The following is a 27,074-nucleotide window of genomic DNA, read 5'->3' as shown; positions in this document are numbered from 1 at the left end:
GGCCGAGTATTGCTGCAAGTATTAATCTGTAAGTGAATATAGAAGTACGATCTAGAAAGCCAGGACTACACAACACCTCGTAATCTGCAGAACTTTAGGCTGAGAAGCGGTCAGTTGTTGAATCCAAAAAGAAGTTATGGGAAGATTTCGGCAATAACCTGGAATAGCTTAGCCAAGCGGCAGGGAAACCTTTGTGAACAGTAAAAGGGGGGATCTTAGAAAGGGAGGGACAAAGTGTTGTGAATAAATTAGGTTAATTCATAATAACTCATAATATATTCCAGGCAATCACTTGACAACTGAAAGAAATAACTTTGAAAATCTTTTCAAATCTCGCGTGAACAACCGAAGTCATTAAATTATACCTGAAATGGTGAAATATAGTGGGAAGTCAGGGATAAAATAGCATGGAATGTTAGTAAGGTTTGGACGAAAGCAGTAATTGCACCTACCTGTAAGAAGACTGCAACAACTATGTAGGTATTTTTCACTGAACAGTATACCAGGCAAGGGGCTGCCTGACCGAGGTGGTAAAGGCGTGCTCGGTTCACCCGGAAGGATTTGGGTTTGATTCCCCGTCAGGAATACGACAAATTTAGGAAAATTTAAGAAATGAGATTTTCACTTCCCAAGGTGCGCGTGGCCTTGAGGTTCACTCAGCCTACACCAGAAATGAGTACCAGGTTAATTTCTGGGGGGAAACGCGGCCGGGCTTATAGCTAACCAATCTACCCCATGACTCATAACATATTCTATATATTACGGATAGTGGATGCCTTTACCTTCCAAGGGCCTTCATGGCCTGTACGGACATGACTTTGCTTTGCTTTCACCAGGCCAGGTGTATAATGGCATTTTGGAAAAGAGGTTGCAATTAGTAGTTGAGAGTAAGTTGGATGAAAACCAGTCTGGTTTCAGACCACAAAGAGGCTGTCAGGATCAGATTTTCAGTATGAGCCAGGTAATTGAAAATTCCTATGAGAGTAGTAGACAGTTACGTTTGTTGTCTAGATGTATAGAAGGCTTATAGCAGAGTAGCGAGGAAAAGATATTATCCACAGTGGGGGATTATGAGTTTAAGGGTAGATTATTAAAAGCAACCAAAGGCATTTATTTTGACAATTAGACTACGTTGATAATTGGTGGTAGAATGAGTTCTTGGTTCAAGGTTTTTACTGGGGTTAGACAAGGCTGCAAGCTTTCACCTTTGCTGTTCATAGTTTACATGGATCATCTACCGAAAGGTATGAAGTTGCAGGGAGGGATTCAGTTAGGTGGAAATAGTAAGCAGTAATGTCAGTAGGAAAGCAACCTAAGAAAATTGAACGTCAGGTTCAACAGGAAGATCAATTCAAGTTTTAGAATGTGTATCCATGAAATTACTTTTCAAGGAATGGGCCATTGAAATTGATATTATTATTATTATTATTATTATTATTATTATTATTATTATTATTATTATTATTATTATTAATACATAAGTAACAGCCAAGAAAAGAAGGACCCAAAAGAATGGGAGAGATAAAATAATTAGCAAAGGAATTGCCGATAGGTAGGGAGATGGGAGAAATACGTTAATTTTTTTTTTGCTAGGTGCTTTACGTCGCACCGACACAGATAGGTCTTATGGCAACGATGGGATAGAAAAGGCCTAGGAGTTGGAAGGAAGCGGCCGTGGCCTTAATTGAGGTACAGCCCCAGCATTTTCCTGGTGTGAAAATGGGAAACTACAGAAAATCATTTTCAGGGCTGCCGACAGTGGGATTCGAACCTACTATCTCCCGGATGCAAGCTCACAGCCGCGCGCCTCTACGCGCACGGCCAACTCGCCCGGTAAATACGTTAATTAGAAGATTACAATTATATCAATGGCGACACTAGTAAACCATTATACTTCGTTTTATAGTAGAATGCTGAAGATCGCAAATGAACATATTCGGAATTGCATTTGTCATAAAAAATCAGGTTATTGAAACTTGACCTCGGGAGGTGCTGGTAGAACACATACTGAGAACTCTATAACTTGTTCAACTCAGTTAGTCTGGTCAAGGAACATCTCATCAAACCACCCTGTGGACTGACAACAACAACAACAACAATAAAAACGGCATTGATTTATGGAATTGCGATGTCCTCATTTAGCTGAGAACGTCTTGATTACAGAATACAGTAGAATGCGATGATACTACATGTGTAAGAATTTGCTTAGATCCCGATTTTTCCACCACTTTAATAATGAGCAATTCATTGACGATCGTCATAGATATTGTCGTCACTTATCAGTTTATTGAACTGCTATAAAATATGAATTTATTATGCAATGATGTAGCGACGAATTTCACGGCACAATAGGGCTTTATATATTTTCCGAAAAATCAGCTTGATATCAGCTGTATTCGAACAGAATGAATTTTGTACTAACTAAAGGAGCTATATTCGAACATAAACACTACTAACTACAGACTGGGTAAAAAACTTACAATTTAATGTGGAGGAAGATCCCATGTTCCGTTTCATTTTTACAGCCTCTTCATTTTAACCGCGGACACTAAACAGGTTTATTAAGTGCTACTGCTCTTTGTTAATGATCTTAGTAACTGAGACGCCTGTCTACCAAGTAATGAGCGAAAAATTTATTCATTGTAATTTCTATCACGTTTTCACGAGACCTGTGCTACTGATCTCCACGTTCTAGTGAGTTCAGGACCTCGTCTTTCCCTCTAACTTCTCTAATAAGCATCATGTATATTGAACTTCTAGGTTCGGATATATATACGAGTACTTGTGTTCAGTTCCTTGACAATGATCATTCATAATCGAGAAAAACTTGAGCCATCCTGAAAACATCACCCACCCTTACCGTTTTCTGTCTGCGTACGGTGTTCAGCAGTGAACACACATCGGCAGTCAACAATAACCCACAACCAATAACCCAATAACACCACATTGCGCATGATTACTGTTAAATTGATGCTCTAACAATGGAACACCTGAAAGTTACATGGAGCTATACCCGGTGAATAGGAAGGCTGGTCAATGTGAAGAACAGAAAGGCCCAAAACAAGGATCCCAGATATTTAGAAAATATGGTGGCTTTAATATTAATTACGCAAATCTAAATATCCAACTTTCCTACTGAACGGTAATAATCTTGCCACACGATAAGTCACTTAACGTGGTTTTCCATTTTCACGCCAGAAAAATGCTGAAGCTGTGCCTTAATTAAGGCCACGACCGCTTTCTTCCCACTCCTACGCCTTTTCTGTCTCATCGTCGCCATAAGACTTACCTGTGTCGGTGCGACGTAAAGCAAATTTAAAAAAAAAAAACCTAGGATGACAGTCAGTATACACACAATTATATTTGACAATTAAAGGCAACTTTTTCCTAATTACTGGCTATTTACAAAAGTTTCTTATCCTCACAACAGGTCTCCGGCTAGCTGGTATTTACCTGGAAGGGGCGATCCCTCCATAATCTTGATTGACAAATCTCAGTTTTCACTTCATTTCGCACGGACGCATGCACGCACCGGTCAATTCACACAGCGGCTTTCTTGTAGGTCGTTTCGAACAGAGGTCTGTTGACTATCACAACGAACGACTGCTGTTCACTTGGCTCGAGTCCAGACAAAGCCGATAACTCGCACAAGTAATTCACGTGACTGCTTCACACACTGAACTACTCAACACATGGCATTGGACAAGACAATAGCACAACACCAACCCAACTACTACTCAACACTCCAATTGATCTAACACTCCATCACAACACTACTCTCCAACACACTGCCCTGTTTGCGGCGAGCATGCTATTTTATACCTGGTGATGAAGTTCTGGTATCTTCGGGGAGCGGCCAGGGTAGGAACATCCTAGTTTCGCCCTCAAAAAAATCTACGGAGACACCAGACAAGCAGAGACTGTCAATCGAGTTCAGGCAGGCTGGAAGGTTACCGGCCTGACTCACTCATTCCTTCCAGGAAATGCAGAAGGGAGCTACGACAGGGTGGTTGAAGGTCGCATGAGCACGTAACAATATTACTGAAAATAATGTATTTGAAAGGGAGCGTTTGCGCATCATTCCAGCAGATTCAAAGTAAGTCGGTCCTTGTCCAGATCACTACACGGAACAGTATTCAGCTTCAGTGAGCCGAACTAAATTTTTAGAATACTCATTCATTCATTCATTCATTCATTCAGTCAATCTTCGTTCATTTCTAGGGTCATCGGAGCCCCCAGGCTCATTTTAGTCTTTTTTTACAAGCTGCGTTACGTCGCACCGATACAGATAGGTCTTATGGAGACGATGGGATAGGAAAAGGCTAGGAGTGGGAAGGAAGCAGCCGTGGCCTTAATTAAAGTACAGCCCCAGCATTTGCCTGGTATGAAAATGGAAAACCGCCGAAAACCATCTTCAGGGCTGCCGACAGTGAGGTTAGAACCCACTATCTCCTGGATGCAAGCTCACAGCAGCGCGCACCTAACCACACGGCGAACTCGCCCGGTGATTTTAGTTTTGACCGGGATTTTAAGGCCGAACGCCCTTTCTGACGGCACGCGCTTTTTTTCAGATGGAAATTTCAACCAAAAGTCGAACGGGATTCGAAATTCAGCCTTTCTGGTGGGAAACCAGCAGCTATACCACTGAGTTAATCACGCCTTCCCATACTACAAACAAAAATATGTCGTAAAAGTTAATTAAAATATTTAGTTATACATACAGCATATCCTATGAATTCCCTGAAAAAATAATAGTTAATTATATGTAGGCTTTATGCAGTTTTTCCTAGATTTCAACTGTGGGAATCTAGGAAACTAATTCATGCATATCCTTACAACTTGCTACATGTATCACCTCGCTCTTCACCTTTTCCGATTTCCTCTCCCTCTTTCCTCTCATATTATTTCATAATTACTCTGTTCCCTTTCATTTGGTTCATTCCTATTTTTAACTTAATATGAGAGTAACGTTCAAGTTCATTTTCATTTCTCCATTTATCTTTCCCAATCATACAGTATTTCCTCCGTTATCATTGATACATGCACCAACCCACCGTCGAATCGAATTTATATTTCCCATGTTTATTCTTCCAACGATCCAGCCACTCGGTACTGTAAGTGAGAGAACCGTCTCCATTCATTAATGTATTTAAATGAAACGTCTCTTTCTCATCAAGAGGCTCACTTAACGGAATACCTCCTTTATCCCCACTTCTGTGAAAACCACAAAAAGATGCTTCATCGACTTGTATTACTGTCCCATCTCTGGAAAGCAAAACAGTAAACATTCCAGGTACTCCTCATAACTAAAAGACATACGACCGCTCCTTTCGCTCCGATTGTCTAGAGTTATATCTTAACGGGTCCGCCTCTGTGGTGTAGTCGTTAGTGTATTAGTGTTCAGTGTTTTAGGTAGGAAGTGCCCGTGGCCTTAAGTTAGGTACAGCCGCAGAATCTGCTTGGTGTAAAAACGGGAAACCAAGGGAAGCTATCTTCAGGCCGCCGACAGTGGGGTTCGAACCCACTATCTCCCGAATACTGGATACTGGCCACACTTAAGCGACTGCAGCTAAAAAAAACCGAGCTCGATAGGTCCAAAGACCTCAGCATGCTCTAGGCAGTCCATAGACACACGTGCTGCGTGTGAACGTGCATCATCTTGTTGGAACACTGTCCCAGGATGCTGTGCCATAAGGGGTAGGACGTGCGGACGCAGAATCGCTGTGCCGTCAAAGTCTACCGAAGCACTATTAGACGTGACCCGAATGCATATCCTATGGCTTCCCACACCATGATGACAGGGGAGACTTCCAAACGGATCTGTCCTTCCAAAATGTGGGCAGGATCTGCCTTCCACATTCTTCCCTCGACGCACCAAACCCGCACACAATGGTCATCGGAGGTTATGGAGAAGTGAGACTCATCGCTGAACATGATGCGACGCCATTCGTCCTCTGTTCATGCCTCCCTGGCAAGGCACCACTCCAAGCGCAGGCGTTGGTGTTCTGATGTCAATAGCAACCGACGCATGGGGCGGTAGGACCCAATCGGGCGGATGCGAGTCGTCGAGACACTGTGCGGGAACTCACAGGATGTTGTACAGTCTCCAGTATGTGCTCGCGGATGGTGGGTGCTGAAGTTATGGGATCCCGCAATGTTTGATGCTCCGCACGTCGGTTATCCCTCGGGGTGGTGTTTCTTGGTCGATCCGAACCTACACGACGTGATTGGGTGCCCTCATGTACCCAATGAGTCCAACATCGGGCCACTGTGACATCTGAATGGCCCACATACCTGGCAATTGCACGATACGACCAACCAGCTTTATGCAGTACCACATTGAGGCCTCTGTCAAATGCTGTCAATTGGTGGATAGGCTGTCCAGCGCGTCTGCGAGGCATCGCGGGTGCTTCGTACTGTACGTAGTCCTCTTTGCACGTCTTTCTTAAATGTCTGACAGCAGTTGACTGGTAACAACTTATCAACAACAAGACGGCACCATCACGAATGCACTCTGCTGGGCGTTCTTCACATTACAGATCCTTGTAAATCTAATCATTTCACATATCAATGGTGTGCGTGTATAGCGAAATGGGATAATGTTGGACCACTCTTTCTGGGTGCTTAACTTTTTTTTTGTCAGGCGGTGTAGTTTATTTTGCTGCATTTTTTTTTAGACATATACACTCAACTGAATGTTAACATCGGTGATATTAAGGGTGTAGTGATTATACAATTCTTAATTGAAAACACATGCCATTTTACTTATATATCAGGTAAAGGGAAGTCCTAGGATCCCTCCTTACAAAATAGAGTTTGTGAAAGGACTCCTCTTACACAGTAATCTGTCACAACGAGAAACTGCAGCAAATTCAGGCATACTTCAGACTATGCGTCGTACAAGTGATAATGTGAACGTATTACATTAAAACTAGTAGCCCTGGGTGGGGTGGGGTGGGGGGGGGAGGAAAACAGTGACTCCGTGAGCGGAATGTTTATTGATAAAAATTACTCAGTGAAACAAGAGAGCATCTAATGCAGCTGTCATTCGAGAAATGAACAACACTGACGGAATGTTGAAACAGAGTCTGCAGACTACCATCTTTTCAGCTTTGTTATAAGAATCTTGTTCAGCAAGCCATTAAACGGCCAACGAAATTCACGATATGGTCAGTGGAAAGTGGAAAGGGAACAGGACGTCTTTCGTATTCTAGAGGGTATAATGCGACAAGATCGATATAAAGAAAGTCTTGAGAAACGATTGGTCCTGAAAATGGAGGAGTGGTTTGGTGAGAATTAGAAACCAAGATTTCCATGCAAGATGGGGATCAATGTCACACATTCAAATCTAGTAACAAATTTATTAAGAAAAACAACATTTCTCTTTTGGACTAGCCCGATGTAAATACCCTAAAAATGGGTGGTATTGTTTGGAACGGGAAATTAGTAGTTACTGCTAAATTAAGGCTCCTTGAAATGATAATTTTTGACTGGAACCATAATGAAAGAATAGTCAGAGCAGCCTCATCCGTCACAGAACGTATTCCTTGCAGAGTGCAAGCAGTCGTGAAAGCTTAAGGTATACTGAAGACACTTTAGAACCATCATGTTTAAATGCCTTATCGTGTTTGTAACCATACTTACAATGAAGTTATATGCAAGCAGACGTGTAATACTCCTCTTTGTATCAAATAAAATAACATTTTATTATACAAAATTAATGGAAGTGTCTTCTAGAGAGTTTAATAAATTGACCAAGTAATGTGCATGTGTTATTTTTAGTAGCACAGCAAACTGACAATTTTTAGAATAGTAAATGATGTATGTCCAAGTTAGACTTAATTGGTACTGTTCTATTACCGAGTGAGTGCCTACGTGGTTTGGGTCATGTTGTTGTCGGCTTGCATTCGGGAGATAGTCGGTTCGAATCCCACTGTCGGTGGCCCTGAGGATGGTTTTCCGCGGCTTCTCATTTTTAAACCAGGAAAATGCTGAGGATGTACGTAAATTAAGGCCACGGTCGCTTCCTTCACATTCCTGGCCCTTCCCAATACTGTCGTCGCCATCTGACCTATCTGTGTCAGTGTGACATAAAGCAAAAAGTAAAAGAATCTTATTTTATTATGTGTTCGAAATGTTGACCGTGAACGGCAATGCACATTTGCTGTCTTACCTCGAGAGATTATGCCACAGACCGAAGAATTTCTCTCCGAATTACAACATATGTGGTGATGATACCAATCAACACCATTATGTTTTAAACATAAACGTACATTGCCCGTGTTTAGTTCGCCTGCCATAAAAACGTTGCAAACCCAAGAGATAAATGTCATTGAATTTACTAGATACGATTATACGCACTGTATAGTAAAGTACTATATGTATGGCTTGATCACAAGAAGCAAACAGCTTGCATTTCAACAAGTCTTTACGCCAGTGAACGCTGTGTGACACGACAAGTCCAGCGCCCGCTCTCAGCCACTCGAATAGCAATTTGAAGTATTATTCATATTTCAAAAAGTGTCTGACTCGTTGGCTGAGTGGTCAGCGTACTGGCCTTCGGTTCAGAAGGTCCCGGGTTCTATTCCCGGCCGTGTCGGGGATTTGAACCGCTTCTGATTAATTTTTCTGGTTCGGGGACTGGGTTTATATGTCCGTCCCAACACTCTCCTCATCATATTCATACAACATATCACACTACCAACCACCACAGAAACACGCAATAGTGATTACATCCCTCCATCGAGGGTTGGCGTCAGGAAGGCCATCCGGCCTAAAACAGGGCCAAATCCACATTTGCGACTCAGTTCGCACCCGCGACCTTACAGGTGTGGGGAAAAAAGTGGCAGGAAAATAAGAATGATATTTCAAAAAGTAAAAGTATGATGTGTAAATTTGTAACAGTTTGAAGTTTTTTGCTAGTGTCAGAAATTATATTTAAAGAAACACATTTGGTGTCAATATCTGCATTATAAATAATCCCACGGAAGAACAATGCTTTTCGATCCGCTTAATACCAATAAAGAATATGAAAACAGAATATTTGTACCTTAAATGGATTAGATAATATCTTAGATGAATAACGCTATATACAAACATTATTCACTAATTAATACGCAGATTGAAAAACATTAGGACACACCGTTAATGTATGTACTGATGAATAGCTATTGTATTCCGTCAGGAAGCAGATTGTTAAATGACTTTTAAGAGACGTGGTATTAGGAGAATTCGTAAGCCTTGTTTAATTTAACAGTACGATGGATAAGAATCTGAAGCACGGATTGTATACATCTGTTCTTTCTGCCATGGACGGTGTTCATTCATCTGAATCCTGAGGAAAACAGAACACAGGCTATAAAATGTGAGAAATGAAAGAGTACCCCTGACCTCTGATGCTTCAATTTCGTCTAGGTAGGAGGATAAAAATGGCTCATTTCAAGGGGTATAAAACCGGGAATAATCTCACATAGCTTGCATAAATAAGTCAGATTCATCTCGTAGTCACATTGGCCCAACACCTTTCACATGTGTAGTCCTTCCCTGAACGTTTATATCACAGTAGGAATAATTACCTATCGTATCTTATTTCATTGCCGGACTGAGTGGCTAAGACGGTTGAGGCGCTGGCCTTCTGTTCCCAACGTGGCAGGTTCGATCCTGGCTCAGTCCGGTGGTATTTCAAGGTGCTCAAATACGTCAGCCTCGTGTCGGTAGATTTACTGGCACGTAAAGGAACTCTTGCGTGACTAAATTCCGGCACCTCGGCCTCTCCTAAAACCGTAAAAGTAGTTTTTTTTTTTGCTATTTGCTTTACGTCGCACCGACACAGATAGGTTTTATGGCGACGATGGGATAGGAAAGGCCTAGGAATTGGAAGGAAGCGGCCGTGGCCTTAATTAAGGTACAGCCCCGGCATTTGCCATGTGTGAAAATGGGAAAGCACGGAAAACCATCTTCAGGGCTGCCGACAGTGGGGTTCGAACCCACTATCTCCCGACTACTGGATACTTAAAAGTAGTTAGTGAGACGTAGAGCAAATAACATTATTCTTATTTCATTTCTCACGAAAACATTTTTCAAGGTCCAACTTAATGTTGTTTGGGACAACAGACACTACTACATCATATATTAGAGCATTTATTAAGTTGGAGCTTGTTATATGAAGTTGATTTGACACGTGTCTCGTACCTCTAAACGAATATGCTGTACTAACATTCAGTCGTCACATGGCTTGAATCATCGTCACAGGCGAGTACAACGACTGTGTTCCGAGTACATCAAGGTCGCCGATTATAGGTTCTTAGGTGGCTGAAGAAACCAATTCTAGAACCACGAGCTCTGCCGCCATATTGGCAAATCAAACTGCCAAAACTCCTTATTATTGTAGAGCCTGGTGGTAATTTCTTCTGTGATTTCCTCGGTCCTTTCTGTGGTCTTTTTTTTATCCCATTCGTGCCTTCGTTGCTGTTGTTCAAAATGTTGTGGCCCCTAAGGATAATACGTCGGCCGATCAGACGCTGCATCCTCCCAGTTGCCAATGTTAATTCGTCTCTTCTTTGCATTAGGCTTAAGAATGCCCTCATATCGCTTTTTTCTCTCCTACCTGATTGCGTTGTCCATCCTCCAATCGCTTCCGGGGGATGTGCGAAGTTGAGATTTGATGGCTTGGATTCTAAGTGTAACAAAGGTAAATTTCTTGACCCCGTGTTCCTTGTTTCCTATGAAATACAGATATTATACAACTCAAAATCGAAGGAGTACTTTGGAGTCAAACATCGAAAAATTCAGTAACATTTAAAGCTGAAGCACTGTGATTTTAAAAACATAACTTAATATTGTATATTGAACTTCCGTGGTAGCCTCCGTGGCTCAGACGGCAGCGCGTCGGCCTCTCACCGCTGGAGACCGTGGTTCAAATCCCGGTCGTTCCATGTGAGATTTGTGCTGGACAAAGCGGAGGCGGGACAGGTTTTTCTCCGGGTACTCCGGTTTTCCCTGTCATCTTTCATTCCAGCAACACTCTCCATTCTCATTTCATAGCATCTATCAGTCATTAATAATAAATCACTTTGGGAGTGGCGACCCCATCGTACCAATAGCCTATATCTGCTTCATTCATTCCATCCCTGACCCGGTCAATGACTGGAAAACAGGTTGTAGGTTTTCATTTTCATTGAACTTCCGTAAGATTTATTTCAATTGGAATATCCTTTATGTTTCAGGGAATTGCCGTTTTCCCACTAGATGGGAAGGGACGTGGTTCCAGTCCGGAGTGCGCCAGCCGATTACCATTGAGCAGAATCGACTGAGTACAAAGGGGCGCTGTATTTATTCGGAAGGTGACAAGTTTGTCGTCGTCAACGAGTGAGTATATTATTATTATTATTATTATTATTATTATTATTATTATTATTATTATTATTATTATTATAGCATAGTTCATGTTGTGATCAATGTAGATATGTAAATTAATATTTCCAAGATAAAAACAATATCGGTCGATTAGCTAAAAAAAATACCGAAGGAGATTGAATACCAAGTATGAAACAATAAACTGAGCAATTCGACCATTTCAAGTGCATTAGTTGTGTTTTCTGTAATATTGGTTGTACAGTAAACGAACTCAACTCAAAGAGTAGGAGAGCTTTCGATAGGGTAGATCATGGGGACTATTTACAAAAATGAGTGCAATTGGACTAAACAAAAGAGTGACTGAATGGGTGTTTTTATAAAAGAGAACTCGGAGAATTACAGTAGGTGAAGCATTATCTGATCGTGTAATCATTGAGGGGAGTTCCTCAAGGCAGTTTTATTGGATCTTTATTTAAACGACATGAGTAAATAACTGCGATGGGAGTTAAGGCTTTTTGCGGATTATGTTTTACTGTATAGAGTAATAAATAAGTTACAAGATTGTGAGCGACTGCACAAAGACAATGTTGCGAGGTGGACAGCAGGCAATGGTATAACGGTAAACGGTGTGAAAAGTCCGATTGTGAGTTTAACTAATATCAGTTTTAATTACTGCATTGATAGGGTGAAAACTCTTCTCGGGGATGATTGATTATGCTGCTCTCAAACGGAATTTTGTAAGCTGGGAGCGAGTTATTCTTTGTTTACTCTTCTCTGAAAGAACTAGGCACGTAGATTAAGTTGTTTGGTTCAAAACAAGTCGTTTTCGGTCAGTTAGTTTTATGTATCATTATAAGAAGTTGTGACTGACTACACAATGCACATGACAAGGCACTTGCTTTCAATGTGAAGATTGAGGAATCGAATGTCGACACAATGGGTGCTTCATTATAAGACGCATCTGTCGGCAAATGTACTAACATGTTAAAGAGCTCTATTTCAATGCGGCACCCATCAGTCCCTTTAGCTGACATTGAGCTGCCTCTGTGGATCAGTGGTAGATTGTCGGCCTCCGGATTCCAAGATAGCGGGTTCAAACCCGGCAGAGGTAGACGGATTTTTTAAGGGCGGACAAAAGTCCATTCGACACTCCATGTCGTACGATGTCGGCATGTAAAAGATCTCTGGTGACACATTTGGTGTTTCTTCTTCTTAATCTGTTTACTTCTTAATCTGTTTACCCTCCAGGGTCGGTTTTTCCCTCGGACTCAGCGAGAGATCCCACCTCTACCGCCTCAAGGGCAGTGTCCTGGAGTTTCAGACTTTGGGTCAGGGGATACAACTGGGGAGAACGACCAGTACCTCGCCCAGGCGGCCTCACCTGCTATGCTGAACAGGGGCCTTGTGGGAGGATCGGAAGATTGGATGGGACAGGCAAGGAGAAGGGAAGGAAGCGGCCGTGGCCTTAAGTTAGGTACCATCCCGGCATTTGCCTAGAGGAGAAGTGGGAAACCACGGAAAACCACTTCCAGGATGGCTGAGGCGGGAATCGAACCCACCTCTACTCAGTTGACCTCCCGAGGCTGAGTGAACCCCGTTCCAGCCCTCGTACCACTTTTCAAGTTTCGTGGCAGAGCCGGGAATCGAACCCGGAGCTCCGGGGGTGGCAGCTAATCACGCGAACCACTACACCACGGAGGCGGACACATTTGGTGTTTACCCGACAAAATTCATTAAATCTCAGCCATAGACACCCAAGAGAGTTTCGATTTAATCTGCTGCCACTTAGTAGGCCTAGAATAAAACGGAAGGTCGAAATTGACGAGCAGACAGCCAGATGGCGTCAAATTGAAATGTCTGCACACGGTAGCTGAGGCCATACGATTATTATTATTATTATTATTATTATTATTATTATTATTATTATTATTATTATTATTATTATTATTATTATTATTATTATTAGCTGAAAGCTTCCATGGTTCAGGCGGCAGCGCGCCGTCCTCTCACTGCTGGATTCCGTGGTTCAAATCCCGGTCACTCCATGTGAGATTTGTGCTGGACAAAGCGAGGCGGGACAGGGTTTTCTCCGGGCAATCCGGTTTTCCCTGTCATCTTTCATTCCAGCAACACTCTCCAATCTCATTTCATTAATCATTGCCCCAGAGGAGTGCGACAGGCCTCGGCAGCCGGCACAATTCCCATCCTCGCCGCTAGAACGGGGCTTCATTCATTCCATTCCTAACCCAGTCAAATGACTGGAAACAGGCTGTGGATTTTCATTTTCATTATTAGCTGACATTTTCAGAAACTTTGACTCAAATGTTGTCTAATTCAGCCTATTCAGTAACGCAAATTTCAAAATCTGGGTTATCATTTAAATGCCAGTCATGACTCAGTTTGAATATCTAAAAGTTGATTTATATTATCCAAGAGTAGATGAAAAGCAGTGAGAGGCGTAACCGGAAACTAAAATGATCTAGGTTAATACTTAAATTATCAACAAACATAGCAATGTTAATTCACTTGCTCATTAACATGGTGTTAATAAAAAGTGAACAACTCGAGATATTTTAAAGTTAACAATGCCTACCAAATTTTAGTTCGGTGCATCGACTGATCAGGACAACATTATCTATATCCCTGTTCTGAACTTTTGAAATTCCCTATGTTACCAAACATGTATTCAATACACACTCGCATTGTGATACTGCAAGGAAACTGGAAGCTTTCATGAATAAGGAAAAAATGATTAGATGAATACATCTGACAAGGCACGGTGAAATATTTGGATTTGGATTTAGTGACTGTTACAGTCTGACTTATGTTCACGTAACAAAGCCGCAAGGAGTGAAGCTGCGTCTTTATTTAAATACAAGAAAAATAATAGAGAGACTATCACGAATCGTGTACGACCTACATTATTTAGGTGTGTATTTAGTTACTTGGTATATGCATGCTGGATTTTTCAAGTGAGAAGTCACGACCCCGTGGTTCGGATTCCAGGTAAAACTGGAGGCCCCGTGGCTATGATCGCGATATATGCAGTATATACATTTTTTTAATATTCTGCGTACATGAACTGATTTTTAAATTTTTATGCCCAGCAATTCAATCAATTATATCCCACATGAAATTTTCGTTTTATAAAAGCCATAGCAACCGCTGCTCAGCTCAAAGGCCTGCAGATTATGAGGTGTCGTATGGTCAGCACGACGAATCCTCTCGGCCGTTATTCTTGGCTGTACCTTAATTAAGTCCACGGCCGCTTCCTTCCAACTCCTAGGCCTGTCCTATCCCATCGTCGCCATAAGACCTATCTGTGTCGGTGCGACGTAAAGCCCCTAGCAAAAAAACATTCTTGGCTTTCTAGACCGGGGCCACCATCTCACCGTCAGATAGCTCCTCAGTTTTAATTGCGAAGGCTAAGTGGACCTCGAACCAGCCCTCGGATTTTCGTTTTATACACAATATATATAAGTAGATAATGTAATGCAGATAATGAAGGTACCTGACCTCAATGTCTGTCAAATTTCAGTTCAGCAGAACTATTGTTTCAGACAGAATTGCCAAGGAGGCTAATGCACAATTAATATCCTTAGGCATAATACTTTGCTATTGCATACAATCGAAATTCTCTACGTTAGCAACAAAATTGTATTAATAGTTTGATACTGTAAGGAGACTGGAGGGTGGGAATGCTTCTAATGGAAGTATTTTGTACATTATTTTCATATATGATTTATATTGTGTAGTTTTTCTTTCTTTCTTTCTTTCTTAATCCGTTAACCCTCCAGGGTTCGTTTTCCTCTTGGACTCGCATCAAGGGCAGAGTCTTGGAGCTTGAGACTTTGGGTCGGTGAATAAAACTGGGAAGGAGGACCAGTACCTCGCCCAGGCTGCCTTACCTGCTATGCTGAACAGGGGCGTTGTATGCGGATAGACTAGGAAGAGGGAAGGAAGTGACCGTGGCCTTAAGTTAGGTACCATCCCGGCATTTTCCTGGAGGAGAAGTAGGAAACCACGAAAAACCACTTCGAGGATGGCAGAGTTGGGAATCGAAACCCCCTCTACTCAGTTGACCTCCCGAGGCAGTTTCTATTACACGTCGAAGTTATCTCAGCTAAGTACATATTTTGCTTGTATCGTCCGCCTCCTTCAGCATAGTGACGTTATGTCCTCAGGGACCGGGTCTCGATTCTAGACCGGGTCGGGTGTTTTAGCTGCATACAGTTAATTCATCTACCTGTGTTTGTGTTCGTCTTAAAACACATCTTCATCTATATACAACACCAACCGCCACAGAAACACACAATGTTTAACACATCCCTCAACATAGGTTGGTGCCAAGAAAGGCATCCAACTGTAAAACTCGGCCAAAAAACCCGCGGAGTTCACTTAGGAGGTGAAATATATATGGTATTATTCCTCTCTGTTTTCTGTTTAACAGTCTCTCCACATCGCCGGGCTGAGTCGCTCTAACCGTAGAAGCGAAAGTTGCCGGGTTCAATCTCGGCTCAGTTTGGTAGTATTTGAAAGTTCATCATGTTGGTAAATTTACTGGCACGTAAAAGAACTCCTTTGGAACAAAATTCCGGAACCATAGCGTCTCCGAAAACCATAAAACTAACAATGGGGCCTAAAACCGTTATTATTATTATTATTATTATTATTATTATTATTATTATTATTATTATTATTATTATTAATTTCTTCGTTACGCCGGACTAAGGAGTGCACATGAACTTAGTTAACTGATTATGTTGCCTTTTCCTTCTCCCAAAATATCTTAATCTTCTCGCTGCGGTTTTTCTTGCGATCTTCTGACCAGGTTTTGTTGGCGGTAGTGCTTGGATGGTGTGTAAAGCGGTGATTGTCGATTAATTTTCTGACCCTGGATCTGTCTAACACAATGTCATCTGTGATGCCTATTTCCTGAAGATCTTTTCCAACTTCGAGCAGCCATTTTTTTTCATTAATAGGGCAAGGTTCAGATTTGTTTCGGTCAGTCTGATTACTCATTCGGAGAATACGTCCGTAAAATCTCAAACGTTTTTTCCTAAATGTTCTGAGATTTTCTCTGAGTGTTGGTACAGGTCATGAGATTTCTTTATCATCCTGAATCCTCCCACCGAGCTCGATAGTTGCAGTCGCTCAAGTGCGGCCAGTGTCCAGTATTCGGGAGATAGTAGGTTCGAACCCCACTGTCGGCAGCCCTGAAAATGTTTTTCCGTGGTTTCCCATTTTCACACCAGGCAAATGCTGGGGTTGTACCTTAATTAAGGCCACGGCCGCTTCCTTCCCACTCCTAGCCCTTTCCTGTCCCATCGTCGCCATAAGACCTATCTGTGTCGGTGCGACGTAAAACAACTAGCAAAAAAAAAAAAAAAAAACAGAATCCTCCCCTGTACAGACTGCTCCAAAAATTTTCCCTAAGATTATTCTTTCTTGTTTTCTACATCTTTAATGAATCATCTGCTCCCCAATTATCTGTGTTTCAGATGCATATAATGCTTCAGGCGTGATTACATTGTTGTAATGACTTAATTTTGCATTTCGGGACATGGATTTTTTTATATCTGTTCCAAGTGAGTCTGTATGCTCTTTGTAGTTTAGAGATACTTTCTTTGTTTATTGTTGTTATTTTTTTTCTACGTGTTCCATTTATCAAAAACAGCGATACTTAATAAATTTGTTTTGGTGATAGAAGTGTCAACGGAAAATGACTGCTTATGTCATATTGCCATCAAGGCAATAGCACCAGCAGACTTCACCTTGTCCCTCGACATGTGAGCTGAATATCAATATCTACAGATAACACTAGCACTTTGCTAGCATGTAAATAGTCTCCTGCAGCTTACTTAAATATTCACTAGATTAACCTCCTTCACCGAACTAACACTAAAATTTAAACTAAGTGCCAAGAAATAAACAGCAGATGCATGCCGTAGCAGTATCGAGTGAATGGTTGCACGGTTTGATTCACGTAGCTGTCAGTTTGCAGTCGGGAGATAGCGTGCTCGAACCTTATTGTCGGCAGCCCTGAAGATGGTGTTTCTGTGATTTCCCATTTTAACACCAGACAAATGCTGGTGTTGTACTTTAATCATTGCCAGGGTCACTCCCTTCCAACTCCTAAACCTTTCCTATCCCATAATCGCCATAACACCTGCCTGCGTCGATGCTACAAAGGTAGTATTAGTAGTAGTGACTGCCTCGTGTCAGCGAGTCATAAAATTTAGAAATTATATTTTCAATCTGGCCATTGGATTCAGTCAGCCTACACCAAAACGAGTCCCCGGTTCATTCTTGGGGACGAAAACAGCCGGCCATATAACTACTTTATCTCACGTAGTGACGAGGTTACGAATAGTTTAAGACTTTACCTTCCACTACCCTAATGGCCTCCATGGCTCTTACGCAGAAATGGTCAGTTCCCCGAATTCGATTCCCGGCCGGGTCAAAAATTTTAACTACGTATGATTAATTCCTCTGGCTAGGGACTAGGTGCTTGTGTTCGTATTATCTTCATTATAGAACACGCCGCATAAATACAAATAATAATGAACACATCCCCATCATAGGGTTGGCGTTAGGAAGAGCATCCGGCTGTGTAACTCAGCCATATCCACATCACGTACTGAGCCGAATAATGTGTAGGAAAATCCTGGAAGTAGACGACGACGACGATGATGATGATTATTATTATCGTCTAAAAGAAAAAATGTCAAATGTTTGCAGTAAGTGAAGAAATCGAATAACATATTCCTTGTAATGATTTACTCTATGATATGACATGTGTGAAATATTTTCATAACCGAAATAATTCAATATGCTAAGAGAAAATGTTCAGTATCTACAGAATATCCTGTTTAGAGAGCATCCCAGTTAGGAAAGGAAATGAGTTCAATATACTATATCTTCATTATTGTCCCCGCTATTTATAGCTTGTAAGCTTTCAGAATTCACCAGGAATTATCCATAAAACTAAAGTTTAACATTAGTTGTCGATACTGTAGTTTGTCCCCAACGTCCCCAGTTCGACTCTCAGGTAGTCCACTGACGGCTGGAACAGGGTTCACTCAGCCTCGTGAGTTCACCTCACCTGGGGAGTTATCGGATGTGAATACAGTAGCAGCGGACCCGTTCGAGAAAGCCTAGCAATGCGTCTGACGCCAAGTTGACGATGTCTAGAGGCCATCTGACTGGGCAGCAGATTTTCGCCATCGATGAGATAGTATAACGGGCAGAACTGGGAAGAAAACGGTTGTGGTATTTGCTAAGGGGCAGGTGCTCAAAAAAGAATTAGTGTTATAGTATTATATAAGCACACATTGGCTGAATGGTCAGCATTGAGGCCTCCGGTTGAGAGGGTCCCGGGTTCGATTCCGGCCGGGTCGGGGATTTTAATCGCCTCTGATTAATTCTTCTGGCCCGAGACTGGGTGTATGTGTTTGTCCCAACACTTTCCTCCTCATATTCACACAACACACTACAGTACCAACCACCACAGTAACACCCTCCATATAGGGTTTGCGTCAGGAAGGGCATTCGGTCGTAAAACATGGCCAAATCCACATGTGCGACACAGTTCGCATCCGTGACCCCACAGGTGTGGGAAAAGCGGTAGAAAAAAATAGAAGAAGATTGTATAGCCACACATATGCAGCAATTGTCTAGTGTGAAATTAGGAAACCACGGAAAAGCATCTTCAGGTCTGACGAAGGGACAGAAGGGGGTTCGAACCCATCATCTCCCGAATGCAAGGTATACAACTCATAGCAACAAACAAACAGACAAACAAACAAAATGGAACGTAGGCCTTTTATGGCATTGGTCTACAAATACAACTGACTGTGCTCAGACTGATGGCCTGAATATATTGGAGTGTAGTCAGCATGACGAATGCCTCGGCCATATTACTTGCCCTTCACGACCGGGTGTGCTGCCTCTCATATCAACAGCACCTCGCTTAGTTTCACGAGGCTGAGTGAAACCCTTAATCCAGAATAAAAAATCCTAGACTGGGTGGAAATCGAACCATGAACCTCTGGAAAAGGGGCAATCACGCTACCTCTCCACCACGTGGCTGCCACACAGCTCGTACTGAGCAGCCAGTTCGCTCGGTGCGCTTCAAAATCTGTTTCCTGGAATCTTCATTCGTCGAGTAGGGAGAGCCTGTCTTGGGATTGATGATCTATAAGTCAAAACTAAAAGAAATTTCTTGCCGAGCCAGTTAGCAGGTCTGACAAAAAACTGGGAGATGGAGGGGCACTTTGCTGGCGGGAAGGTCGTCTACCTCGCGGTTACTGCTCGTTCCGCCTTGTTATGACTTGTTTGTGTCCGCCCCGCCTCCCCTCACCACTTAACAAGCTCCCACACTGATCAGTGGCGCAGTAATTGATTCGAAAGCAAATATTTGCCCCCCAGAAGAGTAAATTGCCACCCTGCGAATTTGTAAAGGAGCCAATATCTTTTTGACTAGAGAGAGAAAAGATTTGAAGAGCTGCTTGTTTGGTGCTGACTCAGTAAATTACAAGCTCTTTGATACTAATTAACGTAATGACCTCTTTTTATTCCTTTAAGAATACAGCTTCACGTTACTTCGACTAGAACCACCATTTTTATTTTACTGTCTGTTCGACTTCGCACTAAAGTAGGCAGAATTTTTACATCATTGGGATAGGAAAGATAGTGGCCATGGCCTTAACCCACTATATAGTTTAATGCATAAACATTTCTATTTTAACAATTAATTAATATGATTACATACCACTATAATTTAGAAGTAAAAATACTGATTGAGATTATGTTTATATAGGCCCCAAGTGAAAAATTATTTTTGAAAAAGGACGAATATTATATATCTTAAGAGACGTGATTTCCTGTTTATTGAATATTGTCTAAAAGAGTGACAAATACAATAAATTAATAATAATAATAATAATAATAATAATAATAATAATAATAATAATAATAATAATAATAATAAAATGAAATTTAAGATGGAACATGGATGTAAAAAACTTTTTTTGATATTTTTGATATATGCCAGGTATTTCTGGGATCGCTGGAGCCACTTAAGTCATTTTGGACTTTAGCCAGATGCCCTTCCTGACACCACGTGATTTTTCAGGTTATTTTTCAGGACAAACCAGGAATCGAACCTCAGCCGTCTGAGGAGAAAGCCAGAAGCCAAGCTACTGTGCTAATTATACCTCCCTGGAAGTCTAACCCAAAATGGTATAAAAATAAATGTATTTTTATATTTCCAAGAATAATATTCAAATAAAAAATTAACTATTCCGTGGGGCACAGATGATTTGCTTATTCCAACTTTTAATTTTCTTAACCTCAATGATATGGGTCATTTTGGAATAAATTAAATAAATTTGTCAATATATCAATTATCCTATTCGAACGGAAAATAGAGTTGCATAGGTTGTTTAGAAAACAACAAACTACACATTATGCTAAGGTGTTGAAACGAGCTAAGAAGAATAATGAAATGATTAACTCACTTTAGCAGCCTTTGGCACTAAAGGGTTAATTGAGTTGCAGCCGCGGAGAATCGTCTTCAAGGCTGACGGCGGTGAGGTTCGAATTTACCATCTACAAGATTCCAGCTACAGAACACGTACTGCGTAACCACCTCACTGGCAGGTTGACCAGTATGAGACATGGGGGCACAATTATATCCATGTTCAGTATTTCGATTCCAGACCCAGCGCGGCTACTTCAGTAGTCATTCAGACTGCCCAGTTTCCCAAGATGTTTTCACTACTCATAGAGATCTTGGGGATATTACTTTCTGAGTAGCCAATACGAAGCATGAATCCGTGAAATGCCGGGCTGAGTGGTTCAGACGGTTGAGACAGATGAGACGCTGGCCTTCTGACCCCAGCTTGGCAGGTTCGATCCTGGCTTGGTCTGGTGGTATTTTAAGGTGCTCAAATATGTCAGCCTCGTGTCTGCAGATTTACTGGCACGTTAAATAACTCCTGCGGGACTGAATTCCGGCACCTCGGAATCTCCGGAAACCGTAAAAGTAGTTAGTGGGATGTAAAGCAAATATCATTAACTTCTTGATACCAAACGGACGAGGGAAGTATTCACCATTACATGATTCTGTGGTGTGTGGTAATGCAGTATATTGTGTGCATATAAATAGGAGTGTGCGAACACTCCAAGTCCCCGTGTCAGAAGAAATGAATAGACCGATTAAATTCCCCAACCCGGCCACGAATCAAAACCGGACCTTTTGAACATAAGACCCCGACGCTGACCTTTAAACCAAGGAACCGCACTTACTCTCTCCTTACCAGAGGTAATCAAAAGTGCATCTGATCTTCTGATAGGAAACTCAAGGGTTATATTTTGTGAATATTAATTTCAACACACTTCCGATATTTTCTCATACCATTTATTGTTCTGGGGCTGCACGTTACGCCCCATAAATTTCCTTCGATTGTGGAGACGTGCCGATCCAGAATTTTGAGTTTTCAATGTTCTCTAGAACTCACCTTTGATGGTTATCTTGATAGTGTTCTGATCCAAGGACTGAGTAAAAACTGTAGGTCTTGAATACTGTTTATTTCCAAGCACTTGTAGACCCAATGCAAGCTTAGAACTTCGATCCAGGAGCTGAACCTGCGCTCTAGTAATTTAATATTGTTTGTTTCCGGCCGTTCAGAGGTTATTATACAAACGTGAACTGTCATGTACTGTACATTGATAAATTCAAGGTACGCTACGTGAGCATTTGGGAAGTACAAAAGGCTTTAAATTGCCCCATCGTGCGATTTACTCCCATCTTATTACATATCTTTTTATAAGGCCACCTCCCCATACGATGAGTTTTCGTAGTTTCCTTTGAACATTTGTCTGTTTGCACTGCGTAGGTATCTTCGTATTTCTTTAAGAAAGGGCGGTGTATCCAGACCCGAAACGTGATTCATCTGAAAATATTGCACTATCAACATTCCCGCAGGCATTTAGATTAGTTCTTACCAAGAGAGCATTTAACGTTCTATTTGGCTTTCATGCATAGTCTTGTACAATATCTTTTTAATAATGTTCTTCTGGTATTAAGTTACTTATTATTATGGATATCAGTAGCGTAGTCAGCCGTTGTGCTTACCTTATTATGTTTCTCAGATAGTGGCTACGATTCCAAGCTCACGTCCTTGTCTTTATGGCACGTTAAAACTCCTGCGGGACTAAATCCCTGAACCTCGGAGTCTCTGAAAAACCATGAAAATAGTTTCTGAGACATAAAAATTATTATTATTGCAACACGATTTAAATTATCACTGATCATTCAAATGCTTCATTTCGTACCTGGTCTGTAAATATCTTATAGGTAACAATAATAAATAATGAATTAGTTTTACGCCCCGCTAACTATTTTTATGGATTTTAGAGACACCAAAGAGCCATAATTTTGTCCCGCAGGAGTTCCAACGCACAGCACTTAACTAAAACCATTAATTGCTAGAATATATACAAATTATACACAAATCCCACATACAGAATATATTATATTTTTGTGATCTGTTCTGAAAACTTGCAATTGTTCCTTCGACAGTTTTCATATGTGTTTATGAATAAAATACAGAATATCTGAATAGTGGGTTTATTATATTAGTTATCATTTGAAATTTTACATCGAGGAAATAGGATAGACTCTTCGTATTAATATATGTTACATTTCAATACAAATTTATAACTGTCTTAATAACTTCGTTTCCAAACCAGTCAGTTCAACGAGTTTGATATTATAAAAGAAATGGAATGTATATTTTTTAAGCATTCACTTACATCCCTGTGTCCAACAAACTAGCTGAACGTTTTTGCATTTTCAAGATATACATATAAATATCCATGAGATGTTAATTTCTCTAATAACTGATATTTCATAAAACCATGAATTCATGAAGAATGCTTTAATACGTTATTGTATTCGTGTTTGTTTGTTTTGGTTTGGTTTTGGTTTTTAGCTGCTTGTTTAACGTCGCACTAACACATTGAAGGTTTTGAGGGGAAAAGGGCTAGGATTAGGAAGGTAACACTTTGGCCTTTAATTAAGATGCAAACCCTGCATTTGCCTGGTGTTAAAATGGAAAACCATGCAAAATCATCCTCTGGGCTGCAGATAGTGTGTTTCTGAACTGCCGTAGACAATGTATAAGCTTCCATGTTATACGACCCGTACCGCTCAATCAAATCTCTCAATGAATTAAAGAAAGAAAATAATTATGATTTTATTACTTTGAAATTAACTTCTCAAGCAGAGGTCAAGATATAATCTGTCTCTCCTAATTTACTGTAAAATAAGTCGTGCGCTCTTGCGGTTTCAATTTTGCATAAAGTAGTGGACGATGTAGTAGATAATGTTGACAGTTTGTTACAAAAATACAACAAACTCATGACATTTCAGTAAATCGATAGGGGTTTTCTCTTTTAAACGTACGGTGTTTAGGGCGGAAAATGTCCGAGGACACGTTCAGCTCATCAATTATGTAGCTACATTTTCCGGCATGTACCACTGTGTGTACGTGTAATTATATGGGCCATGATTGGGAAGGAAGTGGCCATGGCCTTAATTAAGGTACAGCCCCAGTATTTTCGTGGTGTGAAAATGGGGAAACTGCGGAAAACCTTATTCAGGGTTGACAACGGAGGAATTCGAACCCCCTATCTCCCGAATGCGAGCTCACAACTACGCGACCCTGACCGCACCTTGAATGTCTTTTAATGAATTGTTAACCGTTCATAGCTGTATCCTGTGGGTTTTTTAACATTACTATGAAAGGAGCAGTAAATGTTCTCTCAAAACCTCTTTCATTCATATAGCCATCATTTGCATCCTTGGATTAATCACATGCGAACATTCATGTTAATTAGTTCTTATAATAACTCATTGAAAAGTTATCTGAGTATCCATTTATAACCATTCCTATCAACATATGGTTATAAATTATGCGAGGCAATTTGTCAACAGTTTTCAAAAATTAGTGTATCCATGTACTTAAGAAAATTTTGCAAAACCGTAATTAAAATATGATAGGGTATAATCTAAAATTTATTGTAAATTCATACACGTTTTCAAGAAAAATCTGTTTATACTTTCATTGTAGTGTTTCATTATCAATTTTACCTCTGTTCCAGTAAGGGCGTCTGCTTCCGTTGTGTGGTGATCCATGAGAAGCATTCCAACGTCTTGCAGTACAAAGAAAGTAAGTAAAGATTTTTAATACATTTGTTTATCCATCGATCTATCTACCTGTCTATCCATCTACCTATCTGCTTTTGGTTTCCTTGTTTGCAATTTACGCTGCTTATCTCTTAACGAGAAAGAAAATATAATCCAGAGATTAAGAATACATGGGTATTGAAGGTTAAAGGCATCCTACATGAGTGGAAGTCGCAAGTAAAATATTTGCACTAGGGCAGATTTCTAATGCCGAAAGTCAAATTTGCTTTGTGTATGTTCTTAAATATTTTATGTGACAAGAATTTCTCCATTTTCAATAAAGCTTCCTTTGGGAATTTCTTTTGAAACGAACTGCGCACTCGATTCATTAAAGGTAAAACTTTGTATTCCTCATTATCCTACGTACTCGTTCGATAGTATACACTCACTAGTGAAATTATATCACAGTATGGTATTTATATTTTAAATATACTATATAAATTTTAACTATATAAATTTTTAACTTTATAATCTCGTATCTTCTGTAAATTACAATCGAACCCTATTAATATTATTCCCAATGCATATTTTGTGAAGTGTTGAATTAATTTACCCTAAACTGCGTTTTCAGATCTTAAGTACGGATGAGCTAAAACTGGGAAAAGTGGCCTTTAAAGTATAGTCCCAATAGTTGCCTGGTGTGAAAATGACGAAACCACGCAACATCATTTCCAAGGCTATCAACAGTGGGCTTCGAACCCATCGTCTCCCAAATGTAACCTTGCGGCTATATGAACTGTACTGCTTAGCCAGCTCAGTCCATAGGAAACCTTTTTCATGTTTTAGAAAATGTATTCACATTTCTCACAGGCAAAGATGATATTGAACCATAATCTGAAAATAGGAAACAATGAAATACTTCTAATAGTAGCGTGTTTACTATGGTATGTTGAAGATGTTAGGTACCTGGCGAGTTGGCCGTGCGCGTAGAGGCGCGCGGCTGTGAGCTTGCATCCGGGAGATAGTAGGTTCGAATCCCACTATCGGCAGCCCTGAAGATGGTTTTCCGTGGTTTCCCATTTTCACACCAGGCAAATGCTGGGGCTGTACCTTAATTAAGGCCGCGGCCGCTTCCTTCCAACTCCTAGGCCTTTCCCATCGCATCGTCGCCATAAGACCTATCTGTGTCGGTGCGACGTAAAGCCCCTAGCAAAAAAAAAGATGTTAGGTAATAAATTATATCTGCTCTCTCTTCAAATTCACCCCTAACTGACAACACAAAGATATTATTCCGGTTTTCAAGGGTGATATGTTTCACTTCTTTGTATTTTAGGACGTTATCCCACGTTATGCTTGATAATTACAGAATGCATGAGCAGCTTCCGAGATGGTCAAGTTTAACTCGTGCCCGAATAGAATACCACAATGTTCTTGAGGGTCGAGGTAATTTCGAGCATTCGGGGAAGTTTTGAGAACTAGGAGAGTTGAGTTCGAGAGAGACATCTTCATCAGGTTGTAGGAAAAAGATCGCTCATGGCTTTCAGCCGCTCCAACTGTAGTTACACTGAGATTCTGGTTGGTAAAAGACGGGAAATATTAACTTACACTCACAGCTGCTAGTTTCGCGGCTTCAGATTAGGTGTCAGAAGGGTATGTACTGTTTTCTTCTTTTTTCTTTCTTTTCACAGTTGGCTTTACGTAGCACCGACACAGATAGGTCTTATGGCGATGATGGGATAGGAAAGGGCTAGAAGTTGGAAGGATGCGCCCTTAGTCTTAATTAAGGTACAGCTCCAGCATTTGCCTGGTGTGAAAATGGGAAACCACGGACAACTATCTTCAGGGTTGCTGACAGGGAGGATCGAACCCCACTTGGTACCCCGCTTCCATTTGCATCGTTAAAAAAACACCATATTGGTAGTAGAAAGTATGTCCTGAAATTGCACAAAACGAGCGGGCGGAAATTTTGGTGCAACTGTCACCTAGGCCTACCTCCGCCCGGAGCTCTAGTGGCACAAAAATTCATTTCACAGTACAGTACATTCAGCTACGTCGCATTCAAAAACTGTCGTAATCTGTACTACTAATTGACACAGACATGACGGATAATAACGAATATAGCTAGCCACAATATAATAGCAAACCATTTATTCCTCAAGCAAACCTACGGGCTAATAATCCCTTAATTACGATGTAATACGCCCCTGCCGTGAACATACGCCGCATTACGGCTGAAGGTGGAAAAGAAGATTGGGCGGTATGGCTGACTGGCCTGGCAATGCATGTAGGCTTTTAAAATTAAAAATCATGTCCCTGTGGTTCTGAATCCTCGTAAAAGTGTAGGTCCCGTGAGTATGACGACGGTATCATCTGTCACTTAAAACTACAAGCTTACTTTGATTTTTAAGAGAAGAAGCATTCAATGCAATCCATCGGGACTGTTAACGCATTCCATTTGGATTGTTGCAATACCGTTCCCGACTCCAGACGATGCCATAACGTTGAAAGATCTTGGAAGGTGAAT

General features: G+C 41.0%; 1 protein-coding gene across 1 annotated transcript in view; it reads left to right on the top strand.

Annotated features, from left to right (window-relative positions):
- LOC136875010 (uncharacterized) overlaps positions 1 to 27,074 on the top strand; it is a 318,959-nt gene that overhangs the window by 129,242 nt on the left and 162,643 nt on the right. The window contains exons 3-4 of the mRNA XM_067148729.2: positions 11,226 to 11,367; positions 24,526 to 24,593. Of these exons, the coding sequence (XP_067004830.2) occupies positions 11,226 to 11,367; positions 24,526 to 24,593 (210 nt within the window). The remainder of the gene's footprint in view (positions 1 to 11,225; positions 11,368 to 24,525; positions 24,594 to 27,074) is intronic.

The sequence above is a fragment of the Anabrus simplex genome, chromosome 1, assembly GCF_040414725.1.
Source record: "Anabrus simplex isolate iqAnaSimp1 chromosome 1, ASM4041472v1, whole genome shotgun sequence".
NCBI lineage: Eukaryota > Metazoa > Arthropoda > Insecta > Orthoptera > Tettigoniidae > Anabrus > Anabrus simplex.
Note: the sequence above shows the minus strand (reverse complement) of the source record. Positions and strands in the feature narration are given on the sequence as shown.